Source organism: Eublepharis macularius, chromosome 3 (genome assembly GCF_028583425.1).
Source record: "Eublepharis macularius isolate TG4126 chromosome 3, MPM_Emac_v1.0, whole genome shotgun sequence".
Lineage (NCBI taxonomy): Eukaryota > Metazoa > Chordata > Lepidosauria > Squamata > Eublepharidae > Eublepharis > Eublepharis macularius.
The window spans coordinates 1,889,914-1,914,743 of record NC_072792.1 but is presented as its reverse complement, the minus strand read 5'-3'; the positions used below and the strand labels follow the sequence as shown (position 1 = coordinate 1,914,743).

The 24,830-nt window shown below is 45.1% G+C and overlaps 1 protein-coding gene across 2 annotated transcripts in view; it reads right to left on the bottom strand.

Moving 5' to 3' along the window:
• Positions 1-1,039: 1,039 nt before the first annotated feature.
• The window catches only part of MAEA (macrophage erythroblast attacher, E3 ubiquitin ligase), a 42,472-nt gene continuing 18,681 nt past the window's right edge, over positions 1,040-24,830 (bottom strand). For both annotated transcript variants that reach the window (XM_054974737.1, XM_054974738.1), the window contains exons 4-9: positions 19,988-20,110; positions 15,977-16,053; positions 12,997-13,105; positions 4,951-5,084; positions 3,978-4,173; positions 1,040-2,395 (exon numbers count right to left, since the gene is read on the bottom strand). In XM_054974737.1, coding sequence (XP_054830712.1) covers positions 2,300-2,395; positions 3,978-4,173; positions 4,951-5,084; positions 12,997-13,105; positions 15,977-16,053; positions 19,988-20,110 — 735 coding nt within the window. In that variant the 3' untranslated portion in view covers positions 1,040-2,299. The remainder of the gene's footprint in view (positions 2,396-3,977; positions 4,174-4,950; positions 5,085-12,996; positions 13,106-15,976; positions 16,054-19,987; positions 20,111-24,830) is intronic.

Here is a 24,830-nt window from a genome sequence, read left to right as displayed (position 1 = left end):
GATCTCGGGACCGAAGATGGTCTCAGCGACTTCAGATCCAACAGCTCAGCACCATCAGCCAGAGCTGATTCTTTTGCCTTGGGCGTGGGTCCCACCACCATCATGGCCTTTTCCCATAATGCCACTTTGAGCCGACTAGCTCTCTCTGCAAAGGCCTTCGCAATGAAGCCTTGCCAATGCTTACAGGTCTGCATATTGTGTCCCTCTCTGAGACACATTAAGCAAAGGGAATGTCCATCAGTCCTTGTCATTTTAGCATTGCATTTTCACAATGCTTGAATAAGCCCTTCTCTGACATGTTCTCAAGCAATGAAGAGTGGTAAGAGTAGATGACTCACATAAACCATGCTAGAACCTCTCTCCATGGCAGCAAAAGAGAAACTGAGGGTAGCACGGGGGCGCCCCACCTTTCAAAGGGCCATTTCAGCGGGAAAGCAGCCACACAGGCACAGTGAGAGGTGGGAGCACCTCCTAGCGGTATTTCAGCTATAAAACCTCTGAAATTGGCAGGCCTGCGCAAGCACAGTCCCATATGGGACTGCAGAGAAGACAGAAGTTGAACTGCACTTGACGAAGCCATTTCACCCTTTTTCCACTCCTTGTAGCAGCCTGACCTACATAATTATGTATGTGGATGGGTCCAAGAACCCCAGATTTCCTTATTTATGCAATTTATATGCAATCCCTCCAGGGACCTGCTCAAGGCAGCTTACAAGTAAAAGCAATGCCATCAATCATCACAAATTATCAACATTAAAAACAAACCACAAACATGAAAAGTAGTATAAAACAGGGATTATTTTCTAGAGACCACATGGGGCTGCTGAAAGAAAGAGGAATGTGTGAAAACTCTGTGCACCTCCCAGGTAGACAGAGTTGGACAGAGGCTAACATAAAGAGTAGAACAAGGGGTAGCAACAATGGCATCATGTTTAGGTATGAAGTTTATGGCATAATCCCCATTTGAGTAAAATGCATCAAAACTCAGTTTTAAGCATTAGCATTCATGATATAAAATGACAGGCAGAAACTATATGAGCAAGGTTTGTTTACAGTCTTTATTAGCTAATTGACATCAACATGCAAAAATAAATGCAAAATACGAACTTCTACTGTATGATTTTAATTACAATGGTTTTGCTTGGAGAGTGATATGGGTGTGATTTGTAGCTGTTAAATTGAACTAATCTCTTCCGTAATGAGTACCCTAAAATGACATAATTATCCTGCAAGCCATCTTCAAAAACTTGCCAAACATTTAAGGTTGATTTTTTAAATGTGAATACATTCTCAAAGCAAGAAATAAGGCAGTAGCACTAATGGTTCGATATTGAATCCTATGCATGTAAGTAACTAATAAGTGAAGGACTTTTAACACTATGATAAATTGGGAAATAGACATACAAGCAGTGTATTATGCTTGTAATGTTCTCAGTTGGATTTGTATTTATGCAATCTTTCTACAATGCTTTAAGAAGGGAGGGGTTTTAGAAAGGGGGCTGGGAAGAGAAGAAACACTTGCACCTCCCTTCAGAGGAATTTCTCATTCTTCCTGTGAAGTTAGCCATGTGTCAATTACGTCGGCATCAGTCCCATGAACAATTCGTATCCAGGTGGAGAGGAAAATCACGTACAAAAGGTTTCTTAGAGCCAACAGTGAACACAGAAATGAAGAACACCAAGGCCAACTTCACACTTTCACCTTTCCAGTTTGCATCCTACCTGATGACCACCACTACCTTTGAAGGGGACATAAGCACACCTGGAGCCACAAACTCGACAGACATTCAGAAGCTGCAGCTGGCTACAACTCCTTTGTGTATACACCATGTATTTGCATATTTAGCTCCTTTAAATAATAACAGTTTTGCCTACGCAAGTCATAGAGTTTCACCTACACGGGCCCACACTGAAGATGCTGAAAACAGGACTAATCAGTGTGACGTAACCCTTGGGAGATCCTCTGCAATTTCCGATCTCAAGAGAAATGGTCCGTTTTTGAGGAAGCTTCTTTTGTTGGATGAGTGTGAGAGGAAAGTCCAATTACTGTTACAAAATCCAAGCGTTCAAAATTTGTTCCCTCCAAAGTACAAACTGTTACTCGTACTTCCCTCGTGTCAAGAGTGTATATTGTTGCTTATTGATCTTTGGTCGCAATCAAAAAAAATGCCACCAACAATCTGACCCCTCCCCCCCCACCCCGAGACGGCAGATCTCTTTGCCACACACAAGATCTTGCTCTAAAGACAGGCCAGAACATACACTGCGTCAAATTCCAGCGGCACTTTGTACAAGGGAGTTACATGATGTAGACCTTCTCAGCTTGTGAGAAGTTGAAGACCTCTTTGGTTCTTGGGCAAATTACTTTGTCATCTTGACGAACAGAAAGCAAAGACTGGAAAAACAAACAAACAAACCAAGAATCAAGTCAGTTCAAGACTGAAGTACTCGGATCATTCAACCACCACGCACCGTTCTGCATTCTTAACCCGCTGAGCAGGTGCTGAGGGGCCAGTCCTTCAAATCTCTTCTCTTGTGCCTTTCAACCAATTTATGCTGGGCCCACACTTTGCTAACATCCAGGTTAAATTATTATAATGCGCTGAGCAACTGGCAGCCAGTAAAGACGGCTCAGCGCTGTCAACTGGTCCAGGACCCAGACTGTTAAAACTGGAACGTACTTTCCAGTGCAAAAAGACATCCACTGGGCTCCAGCCGTTTTCTGGGCACACGGAGTGTCCTATAAAGCCCTGAAGAGCTCGGGACAGAACTAGCTGAGGTCCCACCTTCTCCAATATAAACGCCACCTGATCTTAAAAGGGCCTCTTTCAGGTATTCCCACTTGCAGAAGTTAGGTGGGTGGCAATTAAGGAGAGATGTGTTGGCACCCTACTATCCCAAGTCAGTCACACTGCAACAACAACACTGAACCAACAAACTTAAAATTATCTATTAAGTTCCATTCTCCTTCTGCTGCTAGTATGTCCTTATTTATTATTTACTGTTCTTTTATTACACAGTAATTCAGATTTTAATATTTCATTGTAAACAGCCTTGAAAAACTAGTCCGTGGGTGGGAGGCCGTGAACCGTTTAAATAAGATGAGCGAATTACAGAGTATCAAGCACGGGAAAGGATCTCCAGGTCTCCACTTATGCCAAGAAGCACCACGGTCAACATCTGTCCGTCTTTTTTGTAATCATAAGAAGATATGATTTGAGTCAAATTTTGAGTCAAGTTTTCACACTGAAAGTTCCGCTCCGGCTACCTTTAATTCTTCAGCAGCAGCCCTCAATGAGCTTTGATGGCAGAGACCAGAAAGAAACCACCTGCAATCTGTCCCCCTTCTCTGAAAGTCTGTTGACTCAAGAAGTTTCCACTTTACAGTATGACAGCAGACTGGCTCGCCCCGAAGGAAGTGAAATCCCGTTAGGGCGGGATCTACACAGTTTGGGCTTCCTCAGCTTCGGGATGCCTCTCCTTTGGTGGAGCCCTGCTCTTGTGAAGCTGCAGCCCACCGTGGAGGAACATGTCAAGATAGCTGCCCGATAGGGAAACTGGGCAAGGACAGCCGCCCGTGCATATTTACACAACTGATCAAGCTGTACAGCTATCAAGTGGGATGATGCCAACCGGTCCAATCAACCCATCGTTTCTTTGTAAGGCTCATTTTAATTTTTTAGAATATTTATGAACTGCCATTCCAGCTAGGGTTGCCAACTCCATGCTGGGCAATTCCTGGAGACCTGGGGAGCAGGTCCTGGAGACATCAGCAGGGTACCATGCCATGCCATCTACTGCCCAGTGCAGCCATTTCCTCAAGGGGAACGGGCTTGTGTAGTCCGGAGACCAGCTGCGATTCCAGGCTCCGCTTGGAGACTGACAACCCTATTTCCACCCCAAAATCTCCAAAAAACAAATTTACTACCATTGTCCCTTTCAAGAAGTTATGCCTGGTGTTTTAGGACAGAACTTACATTGTATCCATACACATATCCATTGGGAAGCATCATGGGAGGGTTGTTTTCATTCATCACATCTCCTGAAATCTTGCAGACTAGTCGGGAGTTGGCACAGTGGGCCATGGGCAGAGGCTGAGCCAGCTTATTCAGGGACTTACTACACACGGGGCAGTCAGGGTTTTTTGAACTGCCATCTTCTTTATAACATTGTCTATTGAAATGCAAGTTAAAGGACAACATTTATAATATTAAATATTTAAATTATGCACCTTATGTAGAGCTCAGTTGCCATAAATGATACTCAAGATTCATAAACACAGACTCTGCAGCAGCGCATCACGGATAACCAATTTGACACCTTCTGTGTAATTCAAGGAGAAAAGGGGGCAGGTGCTTTTGAGCATGCTCTTATGTCCAATTTTTGCCTTATTCCTTAAGACAGTTGCCACAACAATAGAAGACTGTGGGTTGCGTCAAGACATTTGCACATAAAGCATGTAAAAACACGGGAGTGTTTGGAATTTTGATCTGCTTATTAGTTATTTTTCATTTTTATTTATTTTACTTTATTTATACCCCATCTTTCTCACCAGAGAAGACCCAAAGCAGCTTACATGATTCTCCTCTCCTCCACGTTTACCTCACAACAAATCCTACATGGTAGGTTAGGCTGAGAGTGTGTGAAGGGCCAAGGTCACCTGCTGAGCTTTCACAGGGCAAAGCGGGAAACTGGAATTTCATCACCCAGATCTGAGTCTGTCACTGTAGCCAGTACACCACTCTGACTCTCATAATCATAATCAAAATAAGAGGCTGCCTATTACAAAGCCTACGAAAAGGCTAATTTTAAACCCAAATTTGCAAAATGACAGAACACTTCAAGAAACATGTCGGTGACAACAACACCCCCCCTCCCCCAAATTCAAGCCATGTTTTCCCCAAAGCAAAATGTTCAGCACCCTGTGGTTGTGCACACAAGGAAGGATACGGGGTTTTTATAGCAGAAAGCCCAGCCTGGAGTGTGATAGTGAAGACGGAGTTGTTCCCCAGCTGATGCAGCCTGTAGTTATCATATCTGAACTGCTGGATTAGCATCCTCCATCGAGCAGGGTCCAAAAGATCCTGTTGGAAACAGAACACAGCATCTTGAACGTGCCAAAATAAGAATCAAAACGTTTAAACACATTTATGTACCTGGAATTAGTACTCCCCACCAGTACTATGAATTAAATAAACCATATATTTAACAGACTGTACTCCATGACTTGTATTCTTGAGTTACAGAGAACACAGCTCCACGCAGGCTTATATTAATGTTATGTATTTTCCATATACTATAGCGAGCCATCTAACACCATTTTTACACAGTTCTGCAATCCTGCCTGCAGCAGCCGGGCGATACAGTTGGCTACTCGTGCAGATTAACATCCACCAAAATGTCTTTGTTGCTCCTGCTTTTCACAGGAACAGTGACGCAATCCACTCACTCCCTGCCTTTTCTTTTCCCACCCCCACATTCCACATATGAAGATAACAGTTTCCATAAATACGCAGCCAGAAATAAGAAAGAAGATGAGGATTTTTAGGAAAGGGACTTAAAATAGCAAGAATTGTAATCTATGGTCTCATTGGAAATACCACGCACATATCTAGTTGCCCTATCGCAAAAATTATATTGCCGGGCCAGATAAAGCACAGTAGAGAGCAACTAAGGTGATTAAATCGAAAAGAGTCCAGTAGCACCTTTAAGACTAACCAACTCTGCTGTAGCATAAGCTTTCGAGAACCACAGTTTTCTTCATCAGATTCAAGAGAGCTGTGGTTCTCGAAAGCTTACGCTACAATAAAGTTGGTTAGTCTTAAAGGTGCTACTGGACTCTGTACTATTTTGCGACTACAGACTAACACGGCTAACTCCTCTGGATCTAAGGTGACCAAGGAGCTCAAACACCTTTTCTAAAAGAAAACGTTGAAGTCTGGGACTTAGAATAGAAAAAAAGATTACTAAGGAGGAACATGATAAGACATTTATAAAATTATGCACGGGGTGGGACAGAGGGAACTTAAGTGCAGCCAAAAGTTGATGGGCAATAGAGTCAGAACGTATAAAAAGAAGTCTTTTTTTTTATTCAACAAGTGACTAAATTGTGGAATTCACATCCCCATCATTATAATTATTATTAACATTATAGCCCGCTTTTCTCTCTGAGACTCATGTAAGATTAATATAATGAACTACTTGGATATCTGCCCTGACCTGGGTAGCTTCTGATCTCAGAAGCTAAGCAGGGTCAGCCTGGGTTAGTGATTGGATGGGAGGCCTCCAATGACGACCGGGGCTGCAAAGGCAGGCAATGGCAAAGCACCTCTGTTTATTATTTATTGATTTGATTTATACCCCAACCTCCTCACAGATGGGCATCAGGGCGGCTAACAACATTAAAAAAATACATTAAAAGTCACAAAAACATAAAATCAATAATTTTTTAAAAGTCATTAAAATAGTCCAGAAGCAGGCTATTTAAACAGATATTGGAAGTCCATATATGGGCATAGCAGATGGCCGAAGGCAGCCCCAGAAGAAGTGGTGGTCTTAGATGGAAGAAGGAGGACACCCGCTGGCACTCAGCCGAAGGCCAGGCGGAACATCTGCGTTTTACAGGCCCTGTGAAACTGTAACAAGTCCCGCAGGGCCCGGATCTCCAGCGGGAGAGTGTTCCACCAGGCCGGGGCCAGGGCAGAAAACGTCCTGGCCCTGGTTGAGGCCAGACGGATGTCCTTCAGATGTTAATCTCTTGCCCTGAAAACCCCAGCAGGGGTTGCCACAAGTCAGCTATGACCTGAGGGTGGTCTTCACCACCACTTGGATAGCCAATGAATAATGCATATCAGAAATCTGAAAACAGCTAAAATCAAGCATAAGCATATTTTAAAATGGCGTGTTAAACACTATACAGCAGAAACATACTTGCAATAACAGATGGTATACAGCAGTACAGTGTACAGTCCCTATGCTGTTACCAAACCATCTTTCTGAACCATTTCCTTACAGCACAGCCCTCTTACCTCTGTAAAAGAGGCCCTCCTGAATAAGTCATTTTGCAACATTTGTGGAATGCCAGGAGAGCAGAGGCCCTCCTCACTTCATCAGACAGGCTTTGCATAAGGTGGGAGGGCCACAACTATTTCTGTGTCTGGGCAATCATTGATTTTACCCGTTTGCAGGGTGGTACCTGCAGAAGGCCCTGTTCAGATGAACGAACCTGCCATGGTCAGGCATAGGGAGACAGGCAGTCCAGCAGATAGGAGGTCCAAGGCCACGAAGGGCTTTGAATGCAATAGCCAGCACCTTGAATTGAGTCCTGTGACTATGGGAAGCCAACAGAGCGACAGTAGGACGAGATTAACAGGCATGCACCATGTAGCTCCTGATAATAATAGAGCTGCAGTCTTCTGCACCAACTGGAATCTCTGAGCTGCCTTTGTATTGCAGTAGTCTAGTCTCAATGTAACCACGGCATGGAGCCAGGAGGCCAGATCGGCTGTGTCTGTGTAGGGGGCCATCTTCCAGGCTAGACTAAGTTAATGGGAAGTGTTTTTTGCCACTTCCTTCTCCAACAGAAATGCTGGAGCCAGTGTTGTGTTGGCTGGGAGGAGGAGCACACGAGCGGGCTGCTGGAGAGGTGATTGTTTTTTCCCTTGCCAGTCTTCCTTATTATTAGTATTATTGAATGTATAGCCTGCTCTCCCTGCAAGAGGGCTCAGAGCGAGAGTAACATCAAGTAATAAAAGCCACATTAAAACACATTAAAAATACAAGAAAGACGAGAAAGCGGCACTCGACACAGTGGCCCATATGCCAGACCCAACCCAATAGATCCCGTGGGGTGGGAGACGGTATACACACTGAGTGCGCAGACAACCGAGGGGAGGGGTTACATTCCCCCCTCAACAGGGAGACCAGCAAAAGAGCTTGCCAACACCTCAACCATATGCCTGGCAGCACCCCTGCCTGACAGGTCCAGTGGAAGGATAATATATCCCCAGACGGAGAGTTCCATCAGGTGGGTGCCAGGACCAAAAAGGCCCCGGCCTCCACTGATAAGGAGGCATCCAGAATCACCCCCAGACTCCTGAACAGCGGAACGGGTGCAAGCAGCGCCCCATTGAGGACTGAGGACCGGATCCCTGAACCCGACAGCCTATGACCCAAGAGCAGGACCGCCATCTTTGTGGGTTGCAACTTCAGTCTAGTCTGCTTCATCCAACCAGAGACGGCCTCCAGAGCTCTGGCCGAGGCACCTGGGGCAGAGTCAAGAGAGCCATCCACCAGCAGGTACAACTGGGTGTCATCCATGTACTGACGGCACCCCCAGTCAGAAACTTCATACCAACTGGGCAAGAGGGTGCATATAGATGTTAAATAACATCGGAGAGAATATCGCCCCCTGTGAGATGCTGCACACCAGCGCATGGTATGCTAACAACTACTTCCCTAGCGCTGCCCTCTGTCCCTAATTGTGGAGAAATGAGACAAGCCACTTCAAGGCAGTTCCTCGTATCCCCACATCAGCAAGGCAGTGGGTCAACAGATCGTAGTCGACTGGACTGAATGCGGCTGTAAGATCTAATAGCATCAGCAGCGCCAACGTGCCCTGATTCAGGTGTCGACAAAGATTGTCTCCGAGGCCGGAGGAATCCTTCAGGAAGACCTGCAGCTGTTCTGCCACCGCCCGTTCAATCACCTTACTCAGAAACAGAAGATTTGAAACTGGGTGGTAACTGGCTAGGTTGGTGGAATCCAAAGATGGTTTCTTCAGGAAAGGCCTCCCCATGGCTTCCTTTAACGCTCCAGGAAAGACTCCGGAACTGAAGGACAGGTTAACAACAGCCCCTCTGAGGGGCCCGTATCCCATCGGCGCTGCCTTCACCAGCCACAATGGGCAGGGGCCCAGGTATAATTGACTGAGGCTTGCTCTGTGCACGTGCGCGTGCATATGTGAGAGCAAGAACATGAACGAGAATGGGTTGAAAGGAAGCTTGTGCTTCTGACCTGAGAGTGAGTGGAGAGCTTAGCTTGCAGAGGGGGAGGGTTTCTCCTTGTTTCTACCTGTGATTGGTGTGGCCAATTGAGGAGGGACTGTCTGCTCGGGAATAGATCCAGAGGAGTTAGCCGTGTTAGTCTGTAGTAGCAAAATCAAAAAGAGTCCAGTAGCACCTTTAAAACTAACCAATTTTCTTGTAGCATAAGCTTTCGAGAATCACAGTTCTCTTCGTCAGATGCATGGAGGGCAAGAAGAAACTGGTCAGATATAGGGGAGGGGAGGGGAGGGTGGAGTAGATGCAAACAGCTCCTTCTGATATGGAGATCAGTTTGCTTCTGTTAAGGAAATCAGTTACTTCTGATAATGAGATAACCATTCATAGTTCCTATTCAGTCCCAGCTTGACAGAGTCAAATTTACATATGAATTCCAATTCAGCAGCTTCCCGTTGGATTTTGTTTTTGAAAGGTTTCTGTTGAACTACAGTGACCTTTAAGTCTTTGATAGAATGTCCTGGTAGACTGAAGTGTTCTCCCACTGGTTTCTGGATGTTGCCATTTCTCATGTCAGATTTGTGTCCATTTATTCTTTTGCGTAGAGGTTGGCTGGTTTGTCCAATGTACAGAGCAGATGGACATTGTTGGCACATGAGGGCATATATCACATTGGAGGATGAGCAGCTGTAAGAGCCAGAGACAGTGTAGTTGATGCCATTGGGTCCTGTAATTGTATTCCCTGGGTAGATATAGGGGCAGAGCTGGCATCTGGGTCTGTTGCAGGGCCTGGTACCTGTGCTGGTGACTCTGCTGGCCGATTCATGATTGTGAGTGAGAAGTCGTTTAAGGTTGGGGGGCTGTCTGTAGGCAAGGAGAGGTCTTCCACCCAGGGCATCTGACGAAGAGAACTGTGATTCTCGAAAGCTTATGCTACAATAAAGTTGGTTAGTCTTAAAGGTGCTACTGGACTCTTTTTGATTTAGCTCTTAGCCTGGGGATCAAGACTGGGGACCCTGTAAGGCGCACGCTCTCACTCTCTCGCTTTTTCTCACTCACACACACACCCCTCCCTCTTGTTGGGTGTCCATAATTGCTCTCGGGAGACATTAAGTCAGGTTTGGGGTGCTAGGGTTCCTCAAACAAAGTAGATTTCAGGGAGGAAATTATTTTGTAGGGTAGCTATAAGCAGGCTTCGTTTTTGGAAGAAAATGGTGATTACTGAAGGGCCAGTTCCAGTTACCTCACCTGTGAAGGACAGGGAAGAATGCTGCATTTGGAAGGACCTAGAGAAATTCACTGGGAGGGCTTTAAACTGACACTGCCAGAGGATGGAGACGCCAGGCATAGGCATTCCAGGGAAGAGGGGAGCAAACAGCAGAGGCCTACCTGGGAAGGCCAGGTCAAGCGGGGGGGGGGGGGCGCGTGTTGCAAGGCTTCTGGAGCCTATATACCAATGGCCAAAGCTTGGCAAGAAGGAGAAGGAACTTGACCTACTAATGCAGACAGTAAGATATGACTCAGTAGGCATTACAGAGACTTCGTGGGATGATTCCCATGACTGGAATACAGAAGCAGATGGGCATGAGTTATTCAAGAAGAACAGGAAGTGCCGTAGAGGAGGTGAAGTGGCGCTGCATGTGAGTAAAGGGCTCGATTGTTGGGAAATACTGGAGGAGGAGAGAGGCAGCCCAGTGGAAAGTGTCTGGGTGAAGATAAGGGAGGGAAGAATGAGCCGTGTTGTGGCTGGGGTCTGTTACAGACTGCCTGGCCAAGGAGACGAGGTGGATTCTGCTCTCTGTGAGCAGCTTAATGGGATATCCAAGAAACACGACCTCAGAGATGTGAACTTCCCTGACGTGTGCTGGGAGACCAACTCTGCTACATGTCCAGGGTCACGCAACTTCCTGACCTGCCTGGCCGACAACTTCTTTTCTCAAAATAGTGGAGGAAGGGGCGAGGAGCTTGGCCATACTGGACTTGATATTAACCAACATGAAAGAGTTGGTTGATGGGGTAAAGGTGGTGGGAATCAGGGAGAAATGACCACAGCCTCCTAGAATTCCTTTTGCTGTGGGGTACCAAGGGAGTTTGTAGCCAAATGCACAGGTTAGATTTTAGTAGTGAAAACTTTAATTAATAAACATATATATGGAGAGAGTTATTTCGTGGACAAGAATGCTGGAAGGGAGAGGAGCGAGTGAGGGGTGGGCTCCCCTAAAAGAAGAGCACTTGCAGGCCCAAGCTGTCACCATTCCAGGAAGATGGAAACGCGAGAGAAGATCTCAGAAGCCAATGTGGTTGCCCTGTGATGAACTAAGGAAGAAAAAGGAGATGCTCAAGAAATGGAGGGAAGGAAATGCCTCTAAAGCAGAGCATCTAGGGATAGCCGGGCACTGCAGGGCAGCCGTCAGAGAGGCCAAAGCCCAGATCAAGCCGAGACTGGCCAGGGGGTTTGCCACAACAAAAAGATGTTCTTCAGATACGCAAGGAGCAAGTGAAAAGCAAATGCGGCAATACTCTCAATGTTGGGTGAAAATGGAAGAACTCTGGCAGAGGACAGAAAGGAGGAGAAAGGTTCAATGCCTACTTTGCCTCAGTTTTGTCCCTGAAGGAGAGAACAGGCCCACCTAGAGATGGTAGTAGGCAAAGCACGGCTTCGGGGCTGCTAGTTGACATGGGCAGAGAGGTTGTGGAGAGGCACCTGGCTGCACTGGATGTGTACAAATCCCCTGGGCCAGATGGAGTGCACCCAAGAGTGCTTAAAGAACTTTCAAAAGAGCTCGCAGACCCTTTGTCGATCATCTTCCAGGCCTCTTGGAGGACGGGTGATGTACCAGAAGGCTGGAAGAGAGCAAATGTTATCCCAATCTTCAGGAAAGGGGAAAAGGATGATCCTGGGAACTACAGGCCAGTCAGCCTGACCTCTGTCCCAGGGAAGATACTGCAGCAGATATTAAAGGTGTCAATCTGCCAGCATCGGATGGATAATATGATGACAGAGGGATTTGTTTTCAAACTGTCCTACAAGACCAACCTCGTCTCCTTCTACGACAGGCTTACTGGATCGCGGGAATGCTGTCTATGCCGTTTATCTGGATTTCAGTAAAACTTTTGACAAGGTTTCTCAGGCTGTTCTGCGGGGTAAACTAAGGGACTGTGGACTGGACTCTAGGATGGTTAGATGGATAGGGAGCCGACTGGATAATCGCACCCGAAGAGTAGCTGCCCAATGACATCATGTGTGATTGAAGGGACGCGTCCAGTGGAGGGCCGCAGGGCCCAGTGCTTTTCACACCTGGACAAGGGTGTGGAGGGGTTACTCATTAAATCTGCACACAACACCAAACTGGGAGGAGCAGCAAACACCTCTGAAGATACAGACGGAATTCAGCAAGATCTGAACATACTGGAAAATGGGCAGATTTGAATAAGATGCAATTTAACATGGATGGGTTCTCCACTGGGAAACAAAAATCTAAAGCCACCTCCACCCTGCGCTACATTTTTTAGGTGCAGTCACGTAAGAATGCTATATTGTACCTTGCCTCAAAACCTGCACATTTGATGAAGAAATTCTAATAAGTATCTATACTGTCTGCTATGATCATGGAATACTATCTTTAGTAAGAACTGCAGACTCCAAACTCCTTGAATGTCAGGAGGAGATCACAGCTGAGTCTGACAGGTGCGTGCCTGTGTGAGTGTGCTGCATGAACAGGGCAAGAGAGCTGCACAAACGGGGTGGGGTGGGGGGGACAAACAAGATATTGTAAACAAATCAGCACCTTCACTTAGTGCTTTCAAAGTTAACAGGCTAAGAATCATCATCACAGCCACAACACCATTAAGAGAACATTTCACTGGTAGCAACGCCAATACTGCTTGCCTTTTATATATAGTAGGATAACTTTAGAATATGCAACCATCAGTATATTGTCTTATAAGCAATTAACTTTCTCTAAGCATTTCTTCATAAAATTAAATTGAAACGTACCTTGTAAGGAGAGATGTGGGTGTCAGAAGGAAAGGCCAGCATCCCCATCACTTGCCGCACTTCGTCCAGCTGGTTCCCTTCGGCTTGGCTGAAATGCTTCCTTGCATGTCTGGAAGTGGGCAAACAAAAAAAAAAATTTGGTAAGTCCAAACTGGGAATACTGAACCAGAGGAAAAAACTGGTATTCCCAAAATACTGAATCGATCCTCTAGTTTAGTTCGGTGATACAGAAAAAAACCCCGTAAAATTCAACCATCATTCCCTATGGGAAACTCAATCCAAAGGTTATGTGGTGGACTGGGAGGGTCATTTTCCCACCAATCTTCACCAAATTTTCAAGGAATCTATTCCTGACTCTCCTCTAAAGATCCCCAAGTTTCAGGAAGACTGGACCCAGGGCCTTCAAAGACGGTGCCCCCAGCCACTTCACTGTTTCCGATGGGGAAAAAGTCAAAGCTGACTCCTGTTGCAGAAACACACTGGGGCAAGGCTGCCGAAGCCAAGGCAGAACCCCAAATGCAAGCTGAGCTGATCCCAGAGAAAACCCAACAGAAGCACAGGGATGGAATCCCACCCCCAGAACCAAAGTGAAGCAAGGGGACCAACATCACATCAGGGAATCATATCCATTCCACCCAAACCAAACTGAAGCAAGGGACACTGCTGCAACTTAGCCCAACAGAACCAGTGTCATTCCCAACAGCCAGATGTTGCATTTAGCCAGGGGTGGAACACCACAAAAAGAATAGAACCCAGCAGTACCCAGCCACAAGCACAAGGCAGTCCCTTGCTTCTGTTGGGCTGCCCAGGAGATGATGGCCCTTCAAGCACCCTGGCCCCAAACCTTTTAGGGCCAAATGGGGTGCCACATAATTTGGAATAATGGGTGATCTTCCAGCTATTATCTCTCAAAAGAAAGATATGGCTGATCTAGGAAAACTGCAAGATGATTTAAGGGACTGGAGCGCCTTTCCTAACAAAAAAGGCTAAGGAGTCTGGGGCTTCTGAATTTAGAGAATAAGACAACTAAGGAGAGATACGACAGCACTTTATAAGAGTATGCATAGGGTAGGGAAAAGTCCATGGGCAATATAGAGGCAAAGGGAAGTTCTTTACTTAGTGAGAGACGTGGGCAGCTGGGCTGTGGCAGCCTCCTCCAAACTCTCCGTCTGTGCTGGGAAACAGAGAGACCCCTCTCTTCCTCCCAGCCCTTCATTCAGGTTAACCACAAAAACAAGCCTTGGGCAGAAGTTACCCATATTGCACTGATATTTCTATTCCAAGGCTAAATTCAATTATTTGAAAAACTAAGAAATTATGTTTTGAACCAAAGATGCTAGAAAACTACCTGACTGCTGTTAGTTTCATAAGAAAACGTTCAAGCACATCTAGAATATCAAAAATGAGTAATTTCAAACTTTGGAATCTTGGAATATTTTTCTATTTTTCTAACCCACGAATACATCTCTCTGTATTGAGGATCTTCTCCACGTTAACACAGGAAGGGTCATCTGGTTGTAACGAAGGGCTGCATCTCTGCAGAGCACACAGTTTTATGGTCAAACGCATGGGGTATTTTTTTACCCTGATTCATGACGTGATCTAGGGTTGACAAATGATCTACCTGCATCAATAGGCATAGATTTCAGAAGGGGGGTCCTACCCCAGGTGCTTCGTTGGCAGAAAGTAAGCAATAAGCAGTGACTGAACTTTGGGACACTTTAGTACTCTAGGGGTGAAATATTGTTAGAGGAAAAGGTTTCAGATTAGGTCCAACTGAAGCTACAAGATAAGCCCAAACAAAACAAAACACAACTGGTACTTACAAACAGTTCCCAGTTCAAACCAGTTCAATGCATCATTCATGATCGGCAACCGATGCTGGACAATGATCCTGCTCCCTTGCAGGAACTTGGAGGCAATCCTTTTCTCGCCCACAGACAGCCCCCCTCAACCTCAAACAACTCCTCGCCCACAACAGTGTACTCCCCAACATGGACACGAACCCTGCGACCAGGGCCGGCAATAAACCACGATGCCAACTCTGCCCACATATCCACGCCAACACCACAGTAACTGAGCCTAACAACACAGCTATCCCATCTCAGGCTCCTTCACTTGTCCATCTTCCAATTGTTATATGCGCCATCAAGTGACAGCAACGCTCTTCAACTTTCTTTATTGGACAAACAGGTCAGTCCCTTCACAAAAGAATCAATGGACGTAAATCTGGTATCAAAAATCACAACATTCAAAAACCAGTGGGAGAACATTTTAGTTTCCTGGAACACTCCATCACTGACCAAAGAGCAGCAGTTTCTCAAGCAGAAAAACCTCAAGGGAAAATTCCAACCCAATTGCTGAAGTTGAGTTTATTTGCAAATCTGGAACAATGCATCCTCCAGGGTTGAATTGGGAAATAGGACTTTTCTCACATTACAGATGTTCATTGTCTGCGCTTCGCACCCGTGCTCTATCGAGCCAATTAAAACAAGTATTACAGTGACTTCCTGGCACTCTATTCTGCAATACCCCCCCCCACCCTCTGCCTGGATTAGAAAGACCCCCTACCTTATTCCACTCCGTACATCTGACAAAGGGAACTTTGTCTCTTGAACCCCTCATACCTCGGAAATCTAGTTGGTTTTTAAGGAGCTATCGGACCTGAATTGGGTCTTATTAACAGGTCTGCAGCTTGAGCTACCAAAAGCTACTTTGAATTCTCCCTGCCAAAGAGAAGCAACTGCTTCAGTCATGTAATAGCTCTACAATATCAAAGCAAACTAAATTATATCTACCTATTCTGTCATCAAGGACAAGATAAAAACAATGCTTTACTTTTCATAAGTTTGTAATTTTACATGTCATGCTGACAAGTTTCCTCTGGAGAGACAGAGCTTCCGGGTGCTACTCAAACCATTACTATAAAAATAACGCACAACACTCAAGGAATTGTTTGGTAAGCATCCGAGTTCCATACCTCACAGCATCCAGCCTCTTGTTCTGTCGAATAAGTTCAATGAACTCCTGAATCCTTAGGCTGAACTCCAGGCAACTCTGAGGTAAAAGACAAGACAAATTCTTAGACGGAGCCACAGCAGCCTTGCACGGAGAAGAACATTTGTATCCTTTGTATACTCCGCTGTATCTCACCAGAGTTTTGTGAACTTGCCTCCAACTAAGGAGGAGGTTTGAACAAAGGAATTGGTGTGCCACAAATTAGTAACAAAACTCCGAGGATCTGAGTGTCTGAGGATCAAAATCCTACAATTATACTCGATTTGTACGGTATTCCAAAATGAAACGAACTACCATAGAACTATCTCCTGAGAAGCAAAACTTAGAGCTTTATCTTCCACGGAGAACTATTTGCCAGAAAGAAGTCACTTCGGAACACCAGTGCGAATCCTTGTTTGCTTGTTGGTGCAGCACAACCATGGCCCTTAGAAAAGAGCTCTGTGCTCGAGACAGCCCAGCAGCACCGCTTAAAATCTCGAGGCCGAGCTGCAGCGAGCAGAGAATCCTGCACTCATCTATGTGCCCAATGTCAACTTTTGCTTTAAATACTTTATAATTAAGCGCAGTCTGCAAACATTGGTTCACAGAGGACACTGGGTTACCACGGAAGGACAAGCCCTATCTCAGGCTTCGGTGGACAACAGGAAAGAATGGCGCAGCCTGTGTGCGGCCTGCCTGGAATCTGGGAACGTCTCTTCTCTCACAAGCCAATTTGCAGCAGCGAGCATTTAGGAATGCTGATAAATACGCAGAATTTAGAGGACAATGTGCCAGTGGGATGCAGGACCCTGGGAGGGAGGGAGAGCGACCAGCACAGACCAGTACAGTACAGGGAAGATCGTTTGAGACGAACTGTTTGCTTTCTGAAGTATGTTAGAAAAGAAACATACAGTAATAAAATGCTTGCTTGTACAACATAACGATGCACCCTGGATTTTTGTAATCATACCTGATACAAGATATTGACAGACAACAGGGAGTACAGGGGAAATGGTCTACCGATGTCTGAGGAAACAGACATAAGCAATAAAGAAACTGCCACTGCAAACAGGGAGGCGCATACTGCAGTGGAGGCTTCCATCCAGCAAGTCACAGAGAGACTGACTGCCTCTTTGCACTTACAGTCATCTCTTTATTATCATCCACCCACGGAGCCTTGCCTTGAGCTCACTGGAAAAGGTCTGCGGCTTCATTTCCTCCGGAAAGACCAGCATTTTTTGCCTAATTTTAGGAGGGTGTTTTGAGGAAAGGAGCTGCAGTTGTATTTTTCTGTGCTGCTAAAAAAAAAAAATGGATTGTATCCTTTCCTCTTCCGTCTGGATTTCTGTTGCAAAGTTCTTTGAAACCGAACATAGAATGGGAACTTGTCCCAAAGCCTTAATTTTACTGAATTCAAACTCGATAAGCAATCTCGGTTTACTTCTCACAGGAAATCATCATATTCCATGGCTTAAAGGTTCTTTAGGGCTACACATCAGTATCTAGACAACATTTAAGTAACTCTTAACGGGGCTACAATCTTTAAAGTTTTAAATATGTAATCCTTGTGTACAAAAGTGTACAATGCACATTAGACTGAACAAAAATCCATGTGACTGTTGTACCATTCTTTTCTCTCCTACTTAAGTTACAAATAGAAATGGGCATGAAACGGGAAAAATGAACCCTGAGTTCCGTGGTTCATCGCGTTCCATGAACCATGCACAAACTTTCATGAAATTGTCCCATTTTGTCCAAACCTAACAATTTGTTAGGTTTGTGATTCCTCAGATCCTGGGGCCCTACAACGGCCCCCTTCATACCCAGAGATGCCAAACTCACAGGGAGATGTCAGCAGGCTCTCCTCCAGCCACCCTCCAAGTTTGGTGAAGATTGCAATACGGTGACCGGGAGACTGCCTCTCTTCTGTCCCCCCGAGTGCCACAGGCTTGGGTGTGGGGGGGGGGTGGCCTCTGTCAAGCTAGGCCCCAGAGCCAGACAATGCCTTGAGACTGGGGTAGGGTAGGGTGGAAGAAAAGAGGCACCCTCACCCAACAACCTTCTCAGCGAGGACAAGAGCAGAAAATAAGAAAGAGGCTTTTCATTCAGTCTCTTCTGAAGGAGCACCAAATCCAGCCAAAAGCTTCCAAGTCCACTCTCTCTCACTCCAAATTCCAGCAACAGCTCCTCCCTCTCCCTGAAAGCAGGAGGCACACAGCTGTGCATTATATAAGAAACGCTCACATAGAGCAGAACAGGAGCATGCTGGGTCTGGAGGGATGAGATTGGTGTTCCCATGGCTACAGAAGTCCCATCTCCCCCCTGCTCGTTGCTCTCATAGAACAGAATGGGAGCTCTCAGGCTGGCAAGGAGAGCTGCCTATCAAGGTTATGTGGGCTAAGACTGGGGTTTCCAAAGCAACAAAAGGTCTGCAGACATTCTGGGCCTATGTTGCTTAGGGAATCAATGGATAAGTGCCAGGCTGTCTGGCATTATGAAGCATTCATGAATCGAACAAATTGGCCCAAAAAGTCATGGATTTCGTGACAAATGTGGCCCCACGAAACGTGTTTTCACAATACACAAATCGATCCAATTCATCACAAAATTTGATTCGCATTTCGATTCGTGCCCATGTCTAGCCACCACTTCAGTATTCTATTTGTTATTATTCTATATACTTGGGAGAGGATGTGTGTGTAGCAATTTGCTCAAGTACTATGCAGAAGTTCACCTCTTTGACTTCAAAGATCATGACTGCTGTACTTTCAGGTAGGTAGCTGTGTTCATCTGCAGTAGAACAGCAGGATGTGAGTCCAATGACACCTTAGAGACCAACAAGATTTCCAGGGTGTGAGCTTTTGAGAGTCAAAGCACTAAGTATATGAAAAGGGTAGTTTTGACTCTTGAAAAAATATACCCTGGAAATCTTGTTGGGTCTCTAAGGTGCCACTGGACTCAAATCCTGCTGTACTTTCACTTCTGTTATGTGACCATCTCTGTATGAAACAAGCTTACCAAACTAGTTTGCAAGTATAAAGTCTGTCTTTTTACTGAGCTTTCACACATTACTTACTTATGTTTCAGCAATATTGTCAAGGCAGCAATGCAGATGGAAGCTTGGCTACATGCAACTCAATTACTATGGTTTGCAACCTGTGCACCATACATATAAAGACTAGAGAAATGATGTGGTTTAGTGGTCAAGGTGTGAGCTATAAATCAGGAGGTCCCCACTTAAAATCTTGCCTCTACTATGAGTTTACTAGATGGTCTTGAGCAAGCAACACCTAGGCTCAGCACCCAGCTCTGAAGCACTGGTGTAGTACTGACCAACCTTATAAAGAGGTTGTAAGAATTACAGAAAAGTAAGGAAATACAAGCATTGAAAACGTAATCCATTATCACTGGGCACATTCTCAGAAGGCTAAAATATTAATTTTCATTTTTAAGAATATCTTTTGTCTATAAATTTTTTCACACATTATTTCCTGAAACATTCATAAAGCTGGTTTTGTTGCATAAGAGATCATTTATCAAAAAGACCGGATGATAAACCAAGGTGAAAAACCATGGTTTTTGAATCATGCTAGTGGGACCTTCCATCAAAGTTAATTCATAATGCACCATCCCTTGGGGCAGCTTTTTCAAAGAATTAGTTCTACTCTCACTCATTTACATGGCACTTTGTATCTTGTCTACCACCTTAAATGTAGACTACACGAAGTTATTAAGAATGCCGCATACTTATTTGTATTTGTATACATTCAGGCGTAAAGGCTTTTGTGCAATCAATTAAGCATACATCTAATTAAAGGCCAATCCAATTTAGAAGATGTATTCTTACTTATCTATTTAGGCATGCTTGCCCCGCTTTTCTCCCATATGGGACCCAAAGCAGCCTACAAAAACACCAAAGTACAGTTTGAATGACAAAAATGATATTTAAATAGACAGAACCGGCAGAGACCACAGTCCAGAAAAGCTTCCACACCTTCATCTTCCTGAGCCTGGACTTGTTATCATGGCACCAAGCTAAGCAAGTCGCCGTTTCCTGCCTTTCCAAGGATTCCTCTACTTCTTTGGCAGTCAAAAACATCTCGATATTTACCAAATCCTGGTGAGAGAGAGACAGAATTATTCACCCAAGAATCTAACACCACTTAATTCACAGTTTACTGTAAGACGACCCAATATGAACTTGCAAAAAATGGATGCTACCATCCATATTTAGAGACATTTTTAAAAAAGGATCTTTGAAAACTGCCTCTCCTTAGAAAAGCATCCCTCATTCTCCAATCCAGAGGTGTCAGCCATGTTAGTCTGTAGTTGCAAAATAATAGAGAGATGCATCTGACGAAGAGAGCAGCGGTTCTCGAAAGCTTATGCTACAATAAAGTTAGTCTTAAAGGTGCTACTCGACTTTACAATTTTGTTCTCCAATGTGAATAAAGGTAATTAAAAATAGGATTTTAAAGGCAAGACTCAAGAAATCCGAGGCATCGGGTTGCCAAGGCACCTACAGACTTCACTATGGCACCCAGTATTTTATCTCAGTGATCTGCCGGAAGTGAAACGTTTTCCACATCAGAATATGCTTTGCTGTAATACACAGAAATACTTATGCACGTTCTTGTCATCGCTTCTTTATATGTTAACTTTATACCATTCAGTGATGGTAAATGAATTCATTTCTTAACTTCTAGACCGGTTTCAATATTCAAGTTACCAGAACTTTTTACAGTAACAAAGTCGTAAGAAATCTGGGAGGTTAGATGGGTTAGATGTTACCTTTTTGTTGTGGTGATGACAATCAGGTTATCCTTGTATATATTTAAATACCACAGCACTTAAATCAGACACTTTCGTCATAGTTTTAATAAAATTACAAGGAACTGAGGAATTTCAGATTTGGTTTTGTGGTGGCAATAATTAGAACATACGGTCATTAAAATATCAAACCCTGAAGACTGGAAAGTGAATCCGGCTCCTAACTTTTGGGGGTGGCTCCTAGAGCCAATTTTTTCACCCAAGGCCTGTTGAGAAATGAAACATTTCAGTTATGTGTAAATTCACCGTTGCTCTGACCTGGATAGCCGAGGTGAGTCTGAGCTGGTCAGATCTCAGAAGCTAAGCAGGGGTTTGGCTTTGGTTAGAACCTTTAAGAGACATATTTATATGGAAAAGGAAAAGAACAAACTGGGGCAATAATCTGACTGCAGTCAAGCATTATAAACGATATGACAGGCAATGCATTTATTATTGCATAAGCTCTGCGTACTTAAGATTGTCAACCACAACCATGTCCTACAAAAACACTGCTCTGCCCAGTTAGCTGCCAATCCTTGCTTCTGAAAGACTACAGACCCCAGAAGATTAAGCGAAGGACCTTCCCCTAACACGCACAGAGAAAGCCAAACAAGCTCTTAATTTCACAACTGCTCCCTTCCGCAGCACCAGGTGCACGGGGCCGCACAGTCAGGACCTACGGATAATGCTCCTGAGAACAAAACTTGCTATTTACTAGCTAACCTACATGTTTTGTTTCAAAAATTAATTAGCATGCACACTTGGTTCAGACTTATATGAAACAGTCTGAAGCCTGATTTCAATCAACCCACCCTGTTAGATTTGTGAAGAATTTTATTCTTGGTCACCAGTACTAAAACAATGACACAGCCATTCGCTTGACCAGTCCAGAGGCCTTCCTTACCACAAATATGTTAACACTATGAAAGAAAATTGGAAGCAACACACACAGCGGGCTGAATTGGCTAGAGATAAAGAAGACTAACCCATTCGTTCGCAAGCACTTTACTGGAAATGCAGTAGATACTTGTGGTGGAGGACTTCAGCTAGGTCAGCTTTGCAAGGTGAACGTTGAATCTGCAATCCGAATGTGCCGAGGTAAAGCTTTCAACGCAGGCAAAAGAGCTGCAGATCCAGTTTTTTTCTAGCTGGTTCCAGTCCGCCCAGCCAGAAGCATGGCCAGCTCATGCATGGATGGAGACAGCCAAGGGAAGAACAGGGTTTCTCCTGGGACCCCAGGCCCCGCCAGCAGCCCACGGAGCCTCAGAAGCTTCTCCGCCCATCAAGGAGGCAGGAGTGGTCTGATAGGCAGAAAACTCTGTTCTTCAAGAGCAGTTCTTTTAGAAGAATTTGATGAGATAAGTCAACAACTTCAATAAAAGAGGCCAGGAAGTAGCTAGGAAAGGAAGAGGCCTAATTGAACAGAAATAACAGGGTTGCACCTACCTGTAACTGTTGTTCACTGAGGCCTTCTGTGCAGTCCAACGTGGGATTGCACACCTGGACACCTGCCAACTGGAAGCTTTTTGCAGACTTTTTACCACGAGAGGGCGCCTGGCACCTCCTAGAGCCCAAGCACGGCTGTTCTCTTGCTGAAATCGCCTACTCCCAGAAGGGGCAACACCCTCTGCCCTCAGCACCCCATTTGCCGCCGCACGCTCCAGGAAAGTATGAAGAGCACTCGGCAGAGGGAAGGCGGGAGGGTGTGCGCGCCTGCACAGAAGGCCTCAACGAACAACAGTGGCAGGTAGGTGCAACCCTGTTTTCTTTGTCAGTCTCCTGTGCAGTCCCCCATGGGAGTTTAACAAGCTGCTTACCAGGGAGGGGGAGCTTGTTCTTCATTGAAAGAGCGACTGCAGAACTGTTGTGCCCACTGCTGTCTCTCTCCTCATGAGGATATCCAGGGCACAGTGTCTGAGGAACGTATCCGCCAAGGACCACATCGATGCTTTGCAGATGTCCTGTAGTGGAACATCTCTCAGGAGCACGGCCATGGAATGTGCATGCACTTCTAATGGGCAAGGCTAAGTTGGCAGTTAAGTAATTCAATCTGATCGCCTGTACCACCCATCTTGCGACTGTCGGAGCGTGTGCCTTTTCCCCTTTATTTGAGCCTGAGTAGCAAATAAACAATTGTGTATCAAATCTGAAAGTCTTTGTGCGGTCAAGATAAAACCGTATTGCCCTCCATACGTTGGACACTTGGATACGTTGGAAAGTGTGCAGGACACTTTCTGCCTCACTCGTCTGGTTTGGGAAGAAAACAGGTAACACAATTTCTTGTGTTGTGTGGAACTTTTGACGCTACTTTGTGTAAAAATGCTGGGTCTCAGTACAACTTTTTCTGCATGGACTTTCAGGAAGGGTGGTTCTATACGTAACATTGCCAGTTTGCTAACCCTTCTAGTGGAGGTTATAGTTACTAGCATAGCCACGTTCATAGTTAGTATCCTTAGAGAACAAGTGGCTAAAGGTTTAAATGGTTTTGCCATCAACCTAGCCAGAACTAAGTGTAGAGACCATTCAGGTACAATTTTCTGTGATTGCAGGAACATATTCTTTAATCCTTTCATAAACAATTTAGAGGTGTAATGGGAAAACACTGTTTTGGTATTAATCGGGGAATGGAAAGCTGAAATGGCAGCCAGATACACTTTCACTGATGAATTTAAAAGTCCATTGGTTTTTAATCCTAACAGGAATTCAAGGACCTGCGCCATAGGGCAATCAAATGTACTGATGTTCCTATCTGTTGCCTATTTCACAAATTTCTCCCATTTCAGAGTATAAGACTGTCTGGTCGACAGGCATCTAGGATGACTTCCGCTACCCCAGGAGAGAGATGTCTTCTGAGTTCAGTAGCCAGACCATCAATCTGAGTTTCTCTACATTGTGATGTTGTATTCCGTGTCATGTTGTCAAGTCTAGTTCCCTGAGAAGTTGGCGGAACGTGAGGTCTGTCATCTGGTACAAACAGTGGAACTAGGGTTGTCCGAGCCAGAAGGAAGTTACTAATATTGCCTTCATGCCTTCTGATTGCATTTTGCTTATCATTCTGGCAATCAGAGGGGTCAGGGGGATAGGGGAGAAGAACATTCCCAACCAGGCTATCCGGAAAGTGTCCCTCAGGGAGTTCAGTTCTTGACCGTCCCTTGAGCAAAATAGTGGGGCCTGATTCTCCCTTACAGCAAATAAATCTATTCCTGGGAAACACTATTCTCAAAACACCGGTAAAATGTAGTGGTCTCCTACAGACCATTCATGCAAGTTTGTGCCAATCCTGCTCAGTCTGTCTGCAGTGATGTTGTCGCTGCCAGGGATGCACACTGCTTGCAAGTGAAACCCGTGTTCGACAGCCCAGTCCCATAAAACCATGGCTTCCAGGCGCAAGGACCTGGAAGTTGTTCCCCCTGGTTTGTTCAGGTAAAATAATACTGTGGAGTTGTCCGTGAGAACCTGAACATTCTTGCCTTCTACCTCATCTTAAAATGAAATTAAGGTATAACATATGGCCCTCAGTTCGGGTATATTGATATGTAAACCCTGTTTGTCGCCTGTCCATCTTCCAAGAGCAGTATGTTCCCACAGTGTGCTCCCAAGCCCAGTGTGGAGGCATTCATGATAATGGTTATTTCCGGACTGATCAACCTGAAGGGGATTCCTTACATCCAATGGGTGTCTACATGCCACCAGTTGAGACTTCTGAGAACCCTTCCAGGGATGTTAAATATCTTTTCCTGGGTGTATACTGTGTTGCAATAGACAGAGATGAACCACAGCTGCAGTTCCCTCATATGCAGTCTCGCTAGAGGGACTACAGCTGTGGTGGAAGCAATCCAACCTAGTAGGGTTTGTATCCTCTGAGCAGACTGGAATCTGTGAAATAAGAACTTGTTTAACTTATTTAGCCTCTCTACAGGTAAGAAGGCTCTGCCCACCGATGCATCAAGGACAGCACCTATGAACAGGATTCTGAACAGGTTTGGATTGTTAAATCCACCTGTCTCTGTACATTATTCTCAGACTGG